The sequence below is a fragment of the Gopherus evgoodei genome, chromosome 4, assembly GCF_007399415.2.
Source record: "Gopherus evgoodei ecotype Sinaloan lineage chromosome 4, rGopEvg1_v1.p, whole genome shotgun sequence".
In the NCBI taxonomy this organism is placed as follows: domain Eukaryota; kingdom Metazoa; phylum Chordata; order Testudines; family Testudinidae; genus Gopherus; species Gopherus evgoodei.
The window spans coordinates 155,178,552-155,197,987 of NC_044325.1; the positions used below are offsets into that span (position 1 = coordinate 155,178,552).

The 19,436-nt window shown below is 54.6% G+C and overlaps 1 protein-coding gene across 5 annotated transcripts in view; it reads right to left on the reverse strand.

Annotated features, from left to right (window-relative positions):
- SETD1A (SET domain containing 1A, histone lysine methyltransferase) overlaps positions 1 to 19,431 on the reverse strand; it is a 37,306-nt gene extending 17,875 nt beyond the window's left edge. For 3 of the 5 annotated variants that reach the window (XR_004000311.1, XM_030562010.1, XM_030562007.1), the window contains exons 1-6: positions 19,333 to 19,431; positions 14,680 to 14,808; positions 10,525 to 10,677; positions 2,330 to 2,428; positions 1,461 to 1,731; positions 136 to 257 (exon numbers count right to left, since the gene is read on the reverse strand). Coding sequence is in view for 4 of the 5 variants with exons in the window: in XM_030562010.1 (XP_030417870.1) it covers positions 136 to 257; positions 1,461 to 1,731; positions 2,330 to 2,428; positions 10,525 to 10,662 (630 nt within the window). In the remaining variant the exon portion in view is untranslated. Of the gene's footprint in view, positions 1 to 135; positions 258 to 1,460; positions 1,732 to 2,329; positions 2,429 to 10,524; positions 10,678 to 13,351; positions 13,474 to 13,942; positions 14,169 to 14,679; positions 14,809 to 19,332 lie in introns of those variants that run through there. The other 2 variants (XM_030562008.1, XM_030562009.1) reach the window with 2 other exon arrangements.
- Positions 19,432 to 19,436: the final 5 nt, after the last annotated feature.

The window sequence follows — 19,436 nt, forward strand, 5'->3', positions numbered from 1 at the left end:
GGGCAGCTGGAGAACAGTTTGTAGCTCTGACAAGTCAGGCTACCTATTCCCATTCCTACACCTGGACGTCGGTGCCTGAATCTGACACAAGGAGTAAGAGCCTGGCTCCCAGCCCATCCCGCCAGCCTCCTGTACCGTCTCAGCCTGGGCCACAGGCGCTGGGAATTTCTCGTTCAGAGATTTGCCCCCGGTGGGAACAGTCTGAGGGGTGTAGGAGCCGTTGACGATCAGCTCATAGTACTTCATCCGCTGCTGTCCTGCAGGGGCAGGGTGAGAGCACATTTGACAGAACAAGGTCAGGCTTGGTAATTCTAATAGACGATTCATGATGCAGCCACTTCTGGGGCAGAGCGCAACAGCGGTACCAAATATAACTAAATGGCACCCACCCCATTTTTCCAGGCTGCTGACAGAACTGCTCAGCTAAGGTGGAAAGACAGAGTGGGATTCTTAGGCGAACAGGAAGCCAGGTGGACACAGAATCCTGGCACACCTGGGGTCATTTATGGAATGGGGATGACACAAGGATGAGTGAAAGGCGGGAGCAACCAGCCATCCTTTGTCCCAGCAGCTTCCCCTGGAAGGAAGCTGGGGCTTAAGCTGGGTCACCCTGCTGGCCATCTTATCTCTGCTACCCTACGGCTGCCCCCTTGATCACTCCCCACGGCACCATTTACTTTCCTGAAGACTGAGCTGCTTTAGTCTAAAGCCTCTGGGCTCTGTATAGGGGTGTATGGGTACAGACCACCAGCCTGGGACGTACAGGAGGCCAGACTAGATGACCCACTGGTCCCTTCTGGCCTGAAACGATGACACCCTACCGGTGCAAGGGTCCGATTTGGGATTTCCCTCTGTTGTCACACAAAGAGGAGCCAGCTACCCCAGGATCCCAGCAGAGAAAACCAGCCCCAATGGGGAGATGGCAGGGGTCGGAGAGGAGAAGCACTCTCTGACCCCAAGGAGGAGATATTTAAAATACAAGACACCTCCTGCAGAGGATGCTTCCCAGGTGACTGGATGGTGACAAGATCTGCTCTAGCTGACAGGAGCTATGGGTTGGAGGCAGGAACCCCAGGGCCTGGGTTATCCAGAAGGTCAGACTAGATGCAGGCTCTGGATTCCGAACAGCACCTAAGAGTCCCCTGCCCTCAGCCCTTCTGCAAGTGCAGCCACCACTGCCACGTGGGGGGTCTTTGACCTAAGAGATTTCGGCCATGATTCTTAGAAAGCTGTTGGCATCCTGTTGCCAGTTTAGCGCCCAGATCCCCAGCTGGGGCACTGAGGGAAGAGCACTCCCTACTGCGCCCCCGACACTGCTACATTGTCTTAGTTCCCATTGGCTTTGAAGGAGCGACAGTGATTTGCACCAGCTGGGGAACTGACCCACAGGGAAAGGAATGAACCACAATGGGGAGCATGGGGCCCGAGGGGAAGGGAGGGCTCCAAGGTGGGGCTGGTACCTTTGATGTCCAGCTGGGCGTGGATGATGTTGCCCATGACTGTGGTGTTATGCAGGTTCTTGACAGTCTCCTTGGCTCCGCGCGTGCTGGTGAATAGCACCTTGGCCAGGCCTAGGTGCTTGCGGTTCTTGGGGTTGTAGAGAATCTCGATCTCCTCGATCTCCCCGTACTTCTTGCACATCTCGGCCAAGAAGGGCTCCTTGATGTTGTCATTCAGCCGGGCAAAAGTCACCTCCTTCAGCGGGATCTGCCCGATGTAGAACTCGTCCAGCTGCCACCGGGCAGAGGGGAGAGATCAGCACCCACACACTGACCCCCATTGGCCTCCAGGTAGGGGGAATGGGACCTGGGGCCTTTCCCCTCTAGAGCGTGCTGGCTCCACTCCAGCCCCAAGGTTGGGGTCTAGCTGGCTTGGGGGACAGAGAATGGGCCCCTTCCCACCTAGGGTGCATCAACTGTGATCCAGCACCAGGGCAGGAGGACTGACTGGTTGGCTCAAGTGATGGGGAATGGGAAACGGGGCCTTTCCCCTCTAGGAGACGCTGGTTCCCATCCAGCCCGTGTTGGGGACTGGCTGGCTCAGGAGGTAGGGAATGGGACACAGGGCCTTTCCCCTCTAGGGGGCACTGGCTCCAATGCAGGCCCATGTGGGGAGAATCCCATCTACCCCTCTTCACTACACAGCAGCCACCAGTGGGCAAAAGGCTCTGGAAGGTGGCTAGATCCCAGCAGACATCCAGATGGGAATGGCCCAGCTGAAGGATTAGTAGTCGCGGCAGTAATGTTCCTGGGGCTAGCTCGGGGAGCGGCAGAGGGGAGCTTGCTGTCATGCTGGGGAGCTGAGACCAGGCAAACCCCGCCCTGCTTACCTTGAACTTAGGAACAGGGAGCGACAGGTCTCTGTGCTTGGACCATATCCTGCGTGGCCGGGGGTCTCGAACGTCACCCACAGGAGGATATCCTGAATCCTGGGGGAGAAGGAAGACAGGTTAGCTGGAGGTTACCTTGCAAAGGACCTCAGCGGATGGCTGGACCAGAAAGATAAGGGTGTTAGGACTCCTGGGTTCTATTCCTGGCTCTGGGAGCAGAGTGGGGGACTAATGGTTAGAACAGTGGACCGGGAGCCAGGACTCCTGGGTTCAGTTCCCCTGCTCTCTGGATTGCCTAGGACACAAGACAGCACCCCTGTTTGAACAAGGGTGTGCAATAATTACCCCAGCTCTGAAGTCACACACACTCATAAATTCCAGAACACTTTACAAAGGAAGTCAGGCTCACTAGCCCCATTTTACAGAAGGGGAAAACTGAAGCACAGTGGGAGACAGTGACTTGCCCAGGGTCACCCAACAAGCCAGTGGCTGAGCCAGGAGTAACACGCAGGTCTCCTGAATCCCAACCCAGTGCTCTACTCACTAGGCCATGCTACCATAACATCCAACCTTCATTTTAAAATGCCAGGGATGGAGAATCTACCACAGCCCTTGGTAAATTGTTCCAACAGTGAATTCCCCTCACTTATGCCTTATTTCCAGTCTGACTGTGTCTAGCTTCCACTTCCAGCCACCGGACTGTGTTAGACCTTTGTCTGCTAGATTGCAGGGCCCACTGTCAAATGTCTGCTCCTAATGCAGGAACTTACATCAAGGCTTATGGGAATTAGATTTTTATCTGTAAATGTCACTTTCGCTGTAGGCACACAAACTGACAAATATTTCCTTCAATAATAATTGAAATTTACATCTAGGCAAAGTAAGAAAAACGCTGCTTGAGAGTTTTTTTGACATGTGATGCTGACAATGTGTGTTTGAACGGTTATAAACCTTGAACTTTTTGAATGTCAGAGTCTACTGTCATTAAATAATTATTGTTTCACCCCCCCATAACTTAACCTGCAACTGTGAAAATCTAAATTGATAAAAATCGAAAGAGCTGCTTTAAAATAAACATTGATCTTATCCATCCTAATTATACAAAAAGAAAAACTGACTTCTGATAAGCCTACTTACAGATGGCTACCCCTTCCCTTTCCCCTGTGGTGGATTTCCCTGCATTTGTTTTAACATGAGGGAATGGCTTTATTCTCGTATAGTACTCTTCACACACTGTAGAAGGATGGCTGTGTTCTCAGTCGGCACCCTGCGCATCTCTAAGGGCTAATGTTTGTTTCACAGAGGCAAAATCAGAGCCCTAATCTAGAGAAGTCAAGTTCTCAGCTGCAGCACGCAGGGCTCAACCTCTTATTAAGGGCTCTGGGGAAGGCGATAGGTCAGGTTAATCAAGGATTTTTATCTGAGGCTGCTACTGTTATTGTTATTCCTACTGGCTGTCATGAGCAACTTGAAACCTCATCAATTTCAGAAGTGGTTTCACAGAGGAACTCTGAATCAGATTGCTAGGCTACGTGGTTTCCCAACCGTGCTACATAGATTCATAGATTCCAGAAGGGATCGTTGTGATCATCTAGTCTGGCCTCCTTCATAACACAGACAACAGAACTCCCCTAAAAGAATTCCTAGAGCACATCTTTTAGAAAAACCATCCAACCTTGACTTTAAAATGGTCAATGATGGGGAATCCACCACGACCCCTGCTGAATTGTTCCAATGGCTAATTACTCTCACTGTTAAAAATGTACACTTTAGAAAGGGGTTTCTCTCCCCTCCCTGATGCTGTGGGAAAGACGCCAACAAAAACAAGAGCCCGGAGAAGGGCCTGTCAAGGAAGGGAGTGAAACTGACCAGACATGAAGCGATCAAATGAAGGCTGGGAAGGGACATGATTGCTCTCTCGATATATAATCTATAAGGGACATGCTGTTATTTACATATGGGATCTCAGCAATCAGATACCACACGTATAATCTATCCCCTATCCCAATGTTATATTATATAAATACGAACGATCTAAGGATAGATTATATCTATACACAGGCTCTGATTGCTCAGATTATATATTATACAATCTGTCCCCATCCCACGATTATATGTATAATCATATACCCTGTACATAATATATATGGGGGGGGGGGTTGACTGAGGCTGCTTTCAGCTATACACCAGGGGTGGCCAACCTGTGGTTTCGGAGCCACATACAGCTCTTCAGAAGTTAATATTATCATTTATGTTCTTATTTGGCTCCCTGTATAGGCACCGACTCCGGGGCTGGAGCTACAGGTGCCAACTTTCCAGTGTGCCGGGGCGTGCTCACTGCTCAACCCCTGGCTCTGCCACGGGCCCTGCCCCCACTTCGCCCCTTTCCCTGAGCCTGCTCTGCCCTCACTCCTCCAACCCTCCTGCACACCACCAAACAGCTGATCGCCAGGGCTGCCGGTGGGTGGGAGACGCTGGGATCGGGTGGGGGAGCTGATGGGGGGCTGCTGACGTGTTACTGTGGCTCTTTGGCAATGTACATTGGTAAATTCTGGCTCCTTCTCAGGCTCAGGTTGGCCACCCCGATAGACAGTGTTTCTTTAGGCAGAGATTTTGATGCAATGCACAGCTAGCCCATGGAATTCACTGCTCTGGGGCCAAGAGCTTAGCAAAATTCTAAGGCGGCCAGGAGAAGATCCATGGTTATAGCAGTAAATATTCAACAGACAGGAGTTTTGCATGGGATATAAACCCTCATGCAAGAGGGTGCAAGCTCTGATGGGGGCTAGGAAAAAATCTGCCCAAGGGGGCAGGTTATTCCAGAATTGTCCCCTTCCTCTGAAGCAGTTGGTGTTGGCCACTGTTGGAGAAGGAACAGCAACCTAGATAGGACTGTCAGTCTGATCTGGGGTGGCAGGATACCACGCTAGATGGGCACGTGGGTCTGATCTGAGGAGGTGGGATACCAACCTAGATGGGCTTACAGGGTTGATCTGGGGCAGCAGGGATGGAAGCAGGTGATCTAGATGGGCCCATGTGTCTGATCCAGGGCAGCAGGGAGGGGGTGGGATACTAAGGGAGACTGGCCCATGGGTTTGATCCAGAGTGGAAGGGAGGAGGCGTGTATCGGATTAGATGGGCCCATGGGCCTGATCCAGGGCGGCATGGAAAGGGCAAGATACCAAGCTAAATGGGCCTGGGGGTGGTCTGATCTGGGCGAGACAGGGATGGGGAGCAGGATATCAGGCTAGATGGGCCCATGGGTCCAATCTGTGGTGGGCTATTATGTTTCTAATTATGCATTTGGTTTGAAACCTGTAGCAAAATCTTATCTCTTTGGACATTGACAACCACCTAGGGATAAAGGGTTGCCATAGAAAGAAAATCTCAAGAATAAATTGCACAAGACCGTTGAGTTTCAGCTGTGGGGGGACAGGCATATTGGAACAGACAGACTGGATCAGCTCCATGGGCCCATCTACCCTGGCTTCCTGCCCCCTCTGTCCCCTCCTGGGTCAGACTCATGGGCACACCTAAATCAGCATCACACCTGCTCCCTGTCTCGTTGGATCAGAGCCATCTAGCCTGGGCTCCTGTCTCCCACACGCTTTAGAGAAAAGGGTCTGGGAGACTGGCAGTGGGTTCTGCTCAATTCTGCTGCTGCACAGAGATCTGTGCCATGGGTTTTTAAGCCACACCACTTGTCAGTTATATAAATATAAATAAAAAAAATCCTGTGAGGTACAATTACGAGGTAACTTGCCCATAGGTCTATATTGTGGTCGGACCTAAAAGCCAGAATCACGGCCCAGGTCCCCACTGTGCTAGGTGCTGTACAAAGACAGAACAAAAAGAGGCTCCTGCCCCAGAGAGCTTATGATCGAAGTACAAGACAAGAGACAACAGGTGAAGACAGACAGGCAGATGGGGGAAGTACACTGAGCCAGGATGGTGAGCAGGGCACGCCTTTTTGTCAGCATCACGACAAAGGGGAATTTTGAGGAGAGATTTTAAGGACAATGGGGCAGCTTTGCAGCTGTTTATGGGCAGCTCCTCGCAGACAGCAGGGGTAGCCTGGGAGAAAGCCCCAAAGTGCCTGTTTAAAAACATAACAAGCAAGCAGTGGCAGCCATGGGCTGACCAGCAGCAGGAGCAGATATCTCAGAAGCAAATGAGATCGCCTAGATTGGGTGGGGACCGGCCGTGGAAGGGGAAAGAAGCAGCTTATATTTGATGCGATGGAGAAGGGGAAGATAATGTAGGTATGCAAAGTGAGGGGTGACACAGGCAAAGCGATGGGCTTGGAGAACTATCTTTTCAGCAGCGTTCTGAATGCATATTAGCACGGAAAGACTGCATTTGTCAAGGCCAGGGACGAGGACACTGCAACAATCTGCATGAAATGATGAGAGCCTAGAGGTTGTGTTTCTTCCTCACCTGGAGCAAGCAGAAATTGGCATCTGCCTGATACATCAGGGTTTATATGTCCTCTCTAAGAAAATGTGTCACAGATCCACAGGGTCTGGTCTATGCTCTAGCCTGTGATCAGTCCCTTGGGAGTGACCCTTTTACAGTGCCAAACCCCACAGGTTCACAAAGTTCCATGGCGGCAGGCTCACAGCCTCCATGAGTGGGCATTCGGCACCAGCAATCCCACTCCCTCTCCATGGCTCCCTGCAGCAAATCTAGCCTGTGGGAGGCTGGTACTGGGCCGCTTTGGGTGGATAAAAATCAATGGGTTTTTTTGTTTTTGTTTTTTTAAATCTGATTTATTTGATTTAAATCTGATTTTTTTTTGGCTAAAGTGCTTTTTGAGGAAAACACCTATCTAAAGAGTTTTAATTATGATACATTATAGCTCAAATATCTCATCATGGAATAGGGATTACAAATTCTAACTCTATAGTATGAGACAATATATTCATGTCATGTTTAAGAAAAGTTTTGTAAATGAGTTCCAATAGGGTTCATGGATTAGGGATCCCACAGGCTTCTGTAGAGATTATTTAGGTTAATCTTTCTATCTACCCAATGGGACACAGTGCTCAGTCTAGAAGATACCAGCAGAGATGCTTAGTTTTGCAGTTCTCAAACTGTGGATTTGTGTCTCCAGAGGTAACATGCTTGTTAACAGCAAAAATGATTTTAAATAAATATAGAGAAGTGAGAAATAACAGACCTCAACCTTATTGTCCCTCTGCAAATGTGTGTACACAGAGTCAATCCCTTACCTCTCTCAAAAAGTGCAAAGTTTCAGAAAGTTCAGTGAATAGAAAGTTGTTGGGGGTGAAATAGATCTGGACAAGGAGAAGTCTGGAGATAAATGTGAGAAGGGAGGGACAGGCAGTAGAAACAAAAGTGAATCTGTTTGAGCAGCATATCCTAGAAGTCTTGAGGTCTTTCTGAGTGTAGCCTTGATTGAGTTGAGATCTACCATACCATTCTCTCCCTAGAATGGAAAACCTATAATGGCAGCAGACTGTAAGAGAGACCCAGTTTGGGAATATTTTAATGAAGTTCCTCTACCTGTGGGTAAGACAGGCATGCGTGCAAAATGCAAACAGTGTAACAAAGAAATGCAAGGCCTGGTTGCCTGAATGAAACATCATAATGAGAAGTGTTCCTTCTCAGGAGGAAGCTGCGTTGAAGATGATGAAAGGAATATGTCTGAACATGCAGGATCTTCAGGTTGGTAACAACCAACAAGGATGCACTTTAACGTAGAAATCCATGATTAAATCAAGTCTTCCTGACTAGTGATTTAAATCATGATTTAGACCAAATCCACCCTGGGGCCCCTCCAGGGCACAAGGCTCCCAGTCAGTATATGCAGCGACACAAACTGCCTTTTCAAAACCAAGTAATTTATTAGTCACCTGGCTACAGCATCTGATAGTCCAGTGGTTAGTGCAAACAGGCAGAAGTTAAACCCTAGTCCATTCTAGCTAAGCCAGCGCCACGAGTCAGTCCAGCAGTGAGAGATTCTCGCTGTCACTTTGTCCATGCAGGTGACAGCAGCTGGGGCTAGGAACACAGAGTGACGGCTGCCTCTCGGAGCCTGCCTGCAGAAAGACAGGCCTGGCGAGAGAACTGCCTCATTTGGCTGCCAGCGATGGACTTAGGGCGGCATGAGCCCAGACAGGGCAGAGCACTGACTTCTCTGGTACTCTACAGAGCTCAGGTGGCATGGAAGAGTTTATCTGGGACTTTGGGTAACCCTGATCTAGCCAGAGGACTACCCCACCGCAGTGTGGAAGGCATGGGAGGCTGAGCGGATCAGCTGGAGACTAGGAGGGAAACCGAGGGAGAGCCACCCTCATGCCAAGCTAGAAGGGGGCACTAGACATGGAAAAACGTTACACTGATCCAGGAGCGGGGCTGCTTAGTGCTAATGCCAGGCAAAACATTTATTGGCTCCGTGTTTTCTGGAGTTGCCATGTCTCTGTCTGGAGTCACCTGTTGTCTCCTGTCTTGTACTTAGCTTGGCAGCTCTATGGGGCGGGGACTGTTGTGTCTGTGCAGTGCCTAGCACCATGGAGTCTTGGGCCAGGACTGGGCTCCTACGCGCTACCATAATACACCTAATAAATCACAGACAGCCCCATGTACAACAGCCACCTGGTCCATGACTGGGCTCCTAGAGGTTATGGTGACATACATAACTAGAGCGTCAGGCACTTTGTAGCTTCTGTCAGCCAAGCACAATGACCCCCTCAAGGGCTCCGGACATCCCACCTCCAACCAAGATCTCCGGATAGTCCCCTCCCATCCCCCATATTTCAGTGACTCCCGGCAATCCCCCACCTCCAGTGCTGGGAGTCTCTCCCCCGCATCTTCCGATGCTAGGTATGTCCCGCATATACAAAAGGCTCTTTGTATCCCATGTCCCCACATTCCTCTGATGCTAGGGGTTCTGTGTCCCAAATTCCCTTCTTCTCCACACTATGGCCTGCGTCTCCCCTCCCCACCGATGCAGGGGCTCTGTGTCCGCCCCCCATGCCTCCTCTGCCACATACCGGGGGTTGCGTGTGCCCCTCCATGTCCCAAAGGAGCAGGCCCACAGGGAAAACCACCATGGCCTGCAGTTCAGCAAGAGGGTACGAATGAGTGTGATGCTGGGGAGAGGAGAGCTGGGAGGACACACTCTCTAAAGAGGGCTGGGAGCACAGAAAGAGGCCCTGGGAAACGGGACCATATGGACTGGCGAGAAGATAGCCCTGTTATTCACGGTCCCCAGGCCAGCCTGGTTACCACCTAGCATGAGGGTGCAGCAATCATTGCTAGTGCAGGAGGCAGAAGGGAGGGAGCAGAGGGCTAGGAGCCAGCTGACTGGTGAATGAAGGCAGCCTCTGAGAGGAAGGACAAGGATAGGTTTGGGAGTGTTTGGATCGCTGGCTTATACCCCAAAAGGAGGTGGATTTGGGGAGCGCTGGGAGCCAGAGGATGACAAACTGAAGGGGAAACTGAGGCACGGTAGGGATTTAACAGAGATCATGGGAACAATTTGCCTGCTGAGATCTGCAAAAGGTTTTTACAAGTCACCACCCACCCTCAGTGTTTTATTGGCTTCAACGCGTGTCCCCGGTGCAGGGCAGCAAGGTACATTAGGAACATACGCACGGTCAGGATGAGGCAATGGAGCAACAGGACTTGATATGTACAGCACCCTTAACGCCTCATGGTTTACAACTTGGCCACAATGATATGACAGCAGGTGATAACGCTTTGTGCTTCAGCAGCCCTTTTCATAAGTAGACCCAGTGTGCTTTATCCAGAGCAATTAGTGACCCTCACAAACCTGCCCACCGAGCTTTAGCCCTATTTTACACATGAAGAAACTGAGGCACAGAGCATAGGGAGGGACGTGCCCTAAGTTACACAACGAGACAGAAGGAGGGGAATAGAACCCAGGAGTCCTGGCTCCCAGCCCCCCTGCTCTAACTCACTAGACCTCACACCCCTCCCAGAGCTGGGGATAGAACCAAGTCCTCGCTCTCAACCTCTACTGCTCTGATGTATTAGTCCACAGTAAGAGGTGAGCAAGTGCTGTCTAGGGTGGGCCTATGCAGTGGGCTAGCATCAGAAACTGCTCCAGACAGAAGGGGAGGGAAGAAGGCTACCCCTTCTCTGCTGGCAAGCCCCCAGCCCCCCAAAGCAGGCAGTGAAGCCCCACTGCCAGCCATGCCTGGACTCACAGGGGCGCTGAAGTGGACTCCATCGTAGCGGTAGACTTTCTGCGGGGCCCGCCGCAGCGCCGGGTCAATGACGAGCTTGTAGCTTCTCCACTGGAAGTTGGGGGCTTTCTGGATGTCACCCCCACTTTCCTGATCCATTATGACTCATTTAAACTGAGAGGGAGATAGAGAGGAGAAACACCACTATCAGCCATGTAGTATAAACACAGAGTACCCCCCCGCTGGCCACCTCTGGGACTCCTCTGCCACACGGCTCGCATCTGCCTCAATCCCAGACACCTCCAGGTCCAGAGAGGTAAGCGCCTCTCTATCCACCCCACCAGACACACCCTCACAACCAGGAGAGCCCCTCGATCCCAGCAAGCTGGAGACCAACTAGGCTATTGAGTCAAGATTCACGAGGGTTACTGGGGAAGCCAGAAGGCTTTCAGAGCGTTCCAAGCCAGAAAGTCCCATTAGATGATCGAGTCTGGCCTCTTGTATAGCATGGACCAATCAGTTTCACCCGGATCCTCCTGTGCTGAGCCCACTGACCTGGGTTAGACCCAGTCCTCGGGAGGTAAACTAGAGCATTCTACCCAACGACAAGTGTTGGGTCCAGATCAGGTGGAAAACAACCGGCCCCTCTCGGGCTCGAGTCGGTCTGGCTCTCCTCCTGCCACAGGGCTGGCACAAAGGCGACTGTATGCCCTGTTCCTGCTGGCCACCCGCCACCTCGCTGCACTGTGTGCACTGCAGAGTGAGTGTGCAGAGGAATCCCAAAGCAGAAGGGGGTGCAAGCTAGCAGGAGGGAGGCACGCAGGTTCTGCAGGAAGGGTTGGCTTAGGTAGGAAAACAACTCAATCCTCAGGGGCTTGGATCTGGTTTGAGTCAGGCTTAAAAGTTAGGCCTGAGCAGATTCTAGACTCAGCCATTGTGAGAATAGAAAAGATTGAGGGGACAATAATGCTGGGCTAGATGAGCCCTTGGGTCTGGGATGGCAGGGAGCGGGCAAGATATCGGGCTAGATGGGCCCTCGGGTCTGATCTGGGATGGCAGGGAAAGGGCACGATACCGAGCTAGATGGGCCCAGGGGTCTGATCTGGGATGGCAGGGAGGGGGCAAGATACCGGGCTAGATGGGCCCTTGGGTCTGATCTGGGATGGCAGGGAGGGGGCAGGATACTGAGCTAGATGGGCCCAGGGGTCTGATCTGGGATGGCAGGGAGGGGGCAAGATACCGGGCTAGATGGGCCCTTGGATCTGATCTGGGATGGCAGGGAGAGGGCAGGATACCGGGCTAGATGGGCCCAGGGGTCTGATCTGGGATGGCAGGGAGAGGGCAGGATACCGGGCTAGATGGGCCCTTGGGTCTGATCTGGGATGGCAGGGAGGGGGCAGGATACCGGGCTAGATGGGCCCTTGGGTCTGATCTAGGGTAGTCAGGGATTGGGGTGGGATACTGAGGCCTCTGCCTCAGGGAATTGATTAGGTGAGTCGTGCAGAGATGATCTCATCAGGTGATCCGCACCCCATGCTGCAGATAGAGACAACCCCCATACCACCCCAAGTCCCTGCCAGTCTGACCCAGAGGAAATTCCTTCCAGACCAGGAACCTGGTGAGCCAGAGCCTACCAGCCATGCAGCTAACCATGGCCAGCTGAGTTAAGCAGGGAGTTTGTAATCATTGTCAAGCGGTGTTTGAACAGCAAAGCCAAGCGGGGGGGGGTGGGGGGGGTTCTTTAGGGTGGGAAAAGAGAACTAGAAGCATCAAGGAAATTCAGGAAAATTTAGGTCAAGTCTTAGGAAATATTTCCCATGAGAGAGTTGTCTAATAACTGATGTTCTCATTTCTCTCACAGGAAAGGACAGGAGCCTCCTCGCTTTGGAGACCAGAAATTAAGAGCCCTCGGTAATAACCTATGGGGGACGATCCCACCCCGGGTGAGGAGGGCCTGGATGGGGTGACTCCATCTCTGCTAGGGGAACAGCCAGTGGGGGACGAGCAAGCTGGACCAGCTCTCATCAGTCTAGGCTTTTCCTAGGCCCTGGCTTGAAGGCTAGCATGGGATAGCAAACAGCCTCTAACCTCCCCTGCCTGGCCCAGGTGACATCAGCTCGCTTACAGGAGCCAGGGAATCTGGTCCTTTCCTCTACCTGTAAACTGGGGCTCTTGTGAATAGATCCAATTACAGCAACTTCCTGCCTTGGAACTGGGGGTGGGTTACAAACATGCCTACTAGTCCCTTAACTTTCATTAAGAAGAGTTTGCCTATACAGACATTGCCTGGCATGGAGATGCAGCTGCCTCTCGGGAGAGGTAGCTAGGTAACAGCTGCTCAGTGATGCCTCACCTGGTATTGAGACGCAGCCACTCTGGGGCGGGGCAGGGCAGCTGGGGAAAACCCATGCTGCAAATGCCACACAGAGATCTCTAGTCCAGCATTGAGAAACTCAGCTATCCCAGTCCAGAGGTGGCTGTAACAGCCGTACATCAATGCCCCACAGGGATGGCTCGCCTGGCACCAAGATGCAGCCACCTCTGGGGTGGAGCAACTGCATAACAGCTGCACAGTGGTGCTTGTATAGGGATGGCTTGCCTGGTGCTCAGATGGAGCAATCTCTGGGGCGGGGCAACTGGATAACAGTCACACCACATAGAGATCACTTGTCTGGCACTGAATTTCAGCCATCTCTTGGGTACAGCAGCAGGGTAACAGTGCATAACTTAGGACAGGAAGTGTAGAAAAATCCCATGTCCTCATGAAATTGCAAGAGGACTGTTAGGAGGACAACATGGAATTTGCCCAGGGAAGTCATGACACACAGAGCTACACCTTCACACATACCCATGAACACTGCACACTTTGAAGCCAAAATGGCAGTGGGGCAGAAGATACCAAGTGGGCTGGGGATGACAGAGTTCTTCAGATCTATGTCCTCATCTCAGAGTTCATGAGTTATACACACGCTGAGGGGAGCAGTAGAAGTTCAAAGGAATTAGATCACTCTGCTTTTTCCAGTCACAATCAGCCCTGCCCTTATAGCAGCTGTAAAGAGTCAGATACAAATTTAGATGTCAGATCTGGAGACTGAGTGCGCACAGTGGGTATCATCTGGGAACTGGCAAGGTAAGCCACCCCAAATCCCCACAGAGCTTATAAGGGATCCGTTTAGAAATCTGGGTTGTTACCAGCACCCCAAGGCTGGGGTGGGGACCATATAAAGAGCAGCACTTCTGTTTCAATGCGTGTCGCTAGTGGTGTGCCCTGACTTTCATCCTGAATCCCTCAACTCCCTGCTCCACAACCCCCCTAAAGATCAGAATATTCTGTCGATTTTCTACCTCTCCAGAGTTCCAAGGAGCCATCTACACCACCAGGAAAACAAGCAATGCAACCTAGTGCAGCAGATCTGAGCTTAGAAACTTTATCACTTACAGTGAGATAGCATGTGGAGAGCCCCATGCAGGGGGGTTCTCCCCCACCTCCAGCCTTCCAGGGGGAATCCTCAGTTGGTCGCTCTCTCAGATGTGACGTTATAGTGCTGGACTGGGTTTGCACATCTGCATTCATGTAGCTGGGTACCCTCCCAATGAAGATCAGACTCCCAGTGCACCAGGTGCCATGCAGACACACAGGGAGAGACAGTCCCTTCCCCAAACCACTCACAGCCTAGATAGAAATGGCCAGAACAGAGATGGGAGGCTATTGTTGTGCTGGGCACCTCAAAAACCCTCCACCTTGAGCAAAACTGGGGTTCCCCCATCATGCTGGGAGCCACACAGATGCCCCCATCCCGATCCCATGGGGAATAGCTACATGAATGCAGATGTGCAAACCCAGTCCAGCACTGCAAGATGCCTTCGCAAACAGTGCCCTGTCTGAGTACCATCCTACACAGGACATGCTAGGCATGATCAGACGGGGCAACACCCACTCCTGCCCCTTGGGACAACGCTACTCATACATACACACACACCCCTTCAAGTCCCTCCAGCAGGAGAGAGAGCTACACACCCACAGGGCTCCAATTTCTCCAGCAGGGGACAGTACCATCCACCCACCCTGATTCCCTCAAGCCGGGAGCACTAGAATTCCTCTGACCCCACCAGTGTGCCTCAACCCAGCCTAGAAAATCAAATCCAGTTCGGTAGGAGATAGGTATGAAATCGTACCTGTTATGGATGATTTGTTTTGGGCTCGATAGCAACGAAAGACGACGTGTGTCTGTAAACGCGGCAGACTTCTTTCCAATGCAACGGGGCAGATGTTTAGTCCATAACACTGAGTGGAGCCTCAAAGAACTGGGAGGGAAGTAAAAGAAATTGGGGTTAAGCCTCAGAGGAATAAAGAGTGATGGGGGGGTTATGCAGTGTATTACAGAGGATGCATCCAGAACATACAAACAGTGGTGCCCTATCATGTGAGAGGGCAACTGTACTGGAGTCAAGGACTCCTGGGTCCTGTCCCCAGATCTGGAAGGGGAGTGAGATCTAGTGGGTTTGACAGGAAGGGCTGGGAGGCAGGACTCCTAGGTTCAATTCCAAGCTCCTGTATGATATTAGAGTTTCCAACCTACCTGTCTACCAGCAAACATAAATTTAAAAAATTAAGAGATTCAAAAGACAAAACTTTTAACCTGGGTTTCAGTTATTTCACGATCTGGCACCTGAGACCTAATCAAACCCTCTCAAGCCAGATGCTGAGAAGGGCAGGCTCATAAGATAGGTAAGATAGCACTACTGCAGCATGAACCCCTAAAACAGGCCTCTGGCATTAGAGAGCACTCCAGAGGCCAGCTCCGAATTTTGTAAAGCAGCCATTTCCAAAGCGTATCTAAGCCTGAAAGCTGTACGGCAGGACAGCAGCTCGCTCTTCAACGGCCCCCTTCACCCAAACAGCTAACCTAGCCAGCCCCATTACCATCCCTACATTAGGTGTAAGGAAACAGAGGCACAAAGTGGCACAGAATCAATGCAGCAGATCAGTGGCAGAGCAAAAAAAGAACCAGAGATTCCTGACTCCTGGCCTCCACCTCCTTTCATCATTATAGAGCACACCCACTCCCGGAGCTGGAAACCGGGGTCCAGACTCTGAGCCCCCCTGCTCTAACCGACCCGACCCCACTCCCCTCCTAGAACCAGGGCAGAACCCAGAAGCTCAGACTCCCAGTCCCCCCACCGCCAACCACTCTAATGTCTGCAGCCTCTCCCTACAGGACAGCAGCTCTCGCAAAGCACAGCCAGCCGGGGCCTGCCTATGGCAGGAGCCAAAGCAGGGTAACTGTGCTACCACCACCAAGGGGGTAAATGAAGTCAGCCTGTAGCAGGTACCCAGTGAGAGGGCAGGGGGAGACAGGGACCTTCCATCTGAGCCCACAGGGAGCTGGTGGGCAGCGGGCAGTGCCCAGGGATCACACCCCAGACTGACACTAAAACCAAGGAATGAAGGGGACAAAGTCCACTCCCGCTTTTACCTTGGTGCCCACTGCGAGCTCCAGGGATGCCACCTGCTATAACTCTCTCCCCGCACCTGATCCCCCCGGCCCAGCACTGCCCGTATCCTTAAACTCAGGGCCCAGGCATCACCCTTGTCCCACGTCCCACCCAGAGCACTCGGCAGCCCCCTCCCACTGACAGGGCTCTTCCCCAACCCAGCACCACCCAGCGCACCCTCACCACACAGGCTTTTCCAACTTCAGTGTCTCCCGTCACCCCCACCATCTGCAGCAGGCCTTCCGCTCAGATCTCCTCCCTTGTGTCCTATCCCCCTCCCTTCAACTCCTATGCCCTCCCAATCTCCCCCATCCCAGGGGCTTCCCCCACCTTAGTGCTTCCCTTCGATTCCACCCCCCCATCTCTCTGATCCTCTCACCCTAATCCCTATCAGGGGCCTCAGCTCCCCGTCCCCTTCCAATTGTCTCCTCAGCTCCCCCCAAGATCTCTACCACTCAGGACCCCTCCCCGGGGCCTCCCCCACCGCTTCATCTCCCGCACATTCCCCATCCCAGGTTACCGCTAATCCTTGCCGAACTCCCCCCTCAAATCCCTGATTTTCCCTACACTCCCATGTGCCCTCCTCCCCCCCCACGGGCCTCCCAGCTCCCCCTCCCCTCAGGTGACCCCTGCCTCCCCCCTTCAAAAACTCAGCTCCTTCTCCTTTTTTGAGCCTGTCCCCTCAGAAACCCCCAAAGACCACCCCTCAGTTTCCCCCCCCAAAGCCCTTTCCCAAACCTCCTAGCTTTCACCCCGAGCCCTCCCTTTCTAGGGGATGCCCAGTCTCCCCAGAGACCTCAGCTCCCCTGTCCCCCCCTACCCCTAGAGAACCACTTCTCCGAGCCTCCCCCCTTCACCCAACCAGGGGCCCTCAGAGACCTCAGCTCCCCCCCACACCCCTGCCAGAGAGCCTCTTCTCTGAGCCTCCCCCCCTCACCCAACCAGGGGGGCCCCCAGAGACCTCAGCTCCCCCGTCCCCCACCACACCTAGAGAGCCTCTTCTCCGAGCCTCCCTCCCTCACTCAACCAGGGCCCCCCAGAGACCTCAGCTCCCCTGTCCCCCACCCCCACCCCTAGAGAGCCTCTTCTCCGAGCCTCCCTCCCTCACCCAACCAGGGGCCCCCAGAGACCTCAGCTCCCCCATCCCCCACCCCCACCCCTAGAGAACCTCTTCTCCGAGCCTCCCTCCCTCATCCAACCAGGGGGGCCCCCCAGAGACCTCAGCTCCCCCGTCCCCCCCCACCCCTAGAGAGCCTCTCCTCTGAGCCTCCCTCCCTCACCCAACCAGGGGCCCCCAGAGACCTTAGCTCCCCCAACACCACTGCCTGAGAGCCTCTTCTCCGAGCCTCCCTTCCCCACCCAACCAGGGGCCCCCAGAGACCTCAGCTTCCCCATCCCCCACCCCCACCCCTAGAGAGCCTCTTCTCCGAGCCTCCCTCCCTCACCCAACCAGGGGCCCTCAGAGACCTCAGCTCCCCCATCCCCCACCCCTAGAGAACCTCTTCTCTGAGCCTCCCCCCCTCACCCAACCAGGGGCCCCCAGAGACCTCAGCTCCCCCGTCCCCCACCACCCCTAGAGAGCCTCTTCTCCGAGCCTCCCTCCCTCACCCAACCAGGGGCCCCCAGAGACCTCAGCTCCCCCGTCCCCCACCACCCCTAGAGAACCACTTCTCCGAGCCTCCCCCCTTCACCCAACCAGGGGCCCTCAGAGACCTCAGCTTCCCCATCCCCCACCCCCACCCCTAGAGAGCCTCTAATCCGAGCCTCCCTCCCTCACCCAACCAGGGGCCCTCAGAGACCTCAGCTCCCCCCCACACCCCTGCCAGAGAGCCTCTTCTCTGAGCCTCCCCCCCTCACCCAACCAGGGGGGCCCCCAGAGACCTCAGCTCCCCCGTCCCCCACCACACCTAGAGAGCCTCTTCTCCGAGCCTCCCTCCCTCACTCAACCAGGGGCCCCCCAGAGACCTCAGCTCCCCTGTCCCCCACCCCCACCCCTAGAGAGCCTCTTCTCCGAGCCTCCCTCCCTCACCCAACCAGGGGCCCCCAGAGACCTCAGCTCCCCCATCCCCCACCCCCACCCCTAGAGAACCTCTTCTCCGAGCCTCCCTCCCTCACCCAACCAGGGGGGCCCCCCAGAGACCTCAGCTCCCCCGTCCCCCCCCACCCCTAGAGAGCCTCTTCTCTGAGCCTCCCTCCCTCACCCAACCAGGGGCCCCCAGAGACCTTAGCTCCCCCAACACCACTGCCTGAGAGCCTCTTCTCCGAGCCTCCCCCCCTCACCCAACCAGGGGCCCTCAGAGACCTCAGCTCCCCCCTCCCCCACCCCCACCCCTAGAGAGCCTCTTCTCTGAGCCTCCCTTCCCCACCCAACCAGGGGCCCCCAGAGACCTCAGCTTCCCCATCCCCCACCCCCACCCCTAGAGAACCTCTTCTCTGAGCCTCCCTCCCTCACCCAACCAGGGGCCCCCAGAGACCTCAGCTCCCCCCCACACCCCCGCCAGAGAGCCTCTTCTCCGAGCCTCCCCCCCTCACCCAACCTGGGGCCCCCCAGAGACCTCAGCTTCCCCATCCCCCACCCCCACCCCTAGAGAGCCTCTTCTCCGAGCCTCCCCCCCTCACCCAACCTGGGGCCCCCCAGAGACCTCAGCTTCCCCATCCCCCACCACCCCTAGAGAGCCTCTTCTCCGAGCCTCCCTCCCTCACTCAACCAGGGGCCCCCCAGAGACCTCAGCTTCCCCATCCCCCACCCCCACCCCTAGAGAACCTCTTCTCTGAGCCTCCCCCCCTCACCCAACCAGGGGCCCCCAGAGACCTCAGCTCCCCCGTCCCCCACCACCCCTAGAGAGCCTCTTCTCCGAGCCTCCCCCCCTCACCCAACCAGGGGCCCTCAGAGACCTCAGCTCCCCCCTCCCCCACCCCCACCCCTAGAGAGCCTCTTCTCTGAGCCTCCCTTCCCCACCCAACCAGGGGCCCCCAGAGACCTCAGCTTCCCCATCCCCCACCCCCACCCCTAGAGAACCTCTTCTCTGAGCCTCCCTCCCTCACCCAACCAGGGGCCCCCAGAGACCTCAGCTCCCCCCCACACCCCCGCCAGAGAGCCTCTTCTCCGAGCCTCCCCCCCTCACCCAACCTGGGGCCCCCCAGAGACCTCAGCTTCCCCATCCCCCACCCCCACCCCTAGAGAGCCTCTTCTCCGAGCCTCCCTCCCTCACCCAACCAGGGCCCTCAGAGACCTCAGCTCCCCCCTCCCCCCATACCAGCATCCTCTCCCCCCGCCCCCGGCTGTAACCGCCCCCCCGCGCGCCGCTCCTCACCCGCCCCCCGCGCGCTCACCTCGCTGCTCCCGGCCCCTCCCCCCGCGCGCGCGGCCTCCTCGCTCGGCGAACAGGGGGGGCCCGCTACTGCCGCTGCCGCCGCCGCCGCAGACAGGGAGAGGG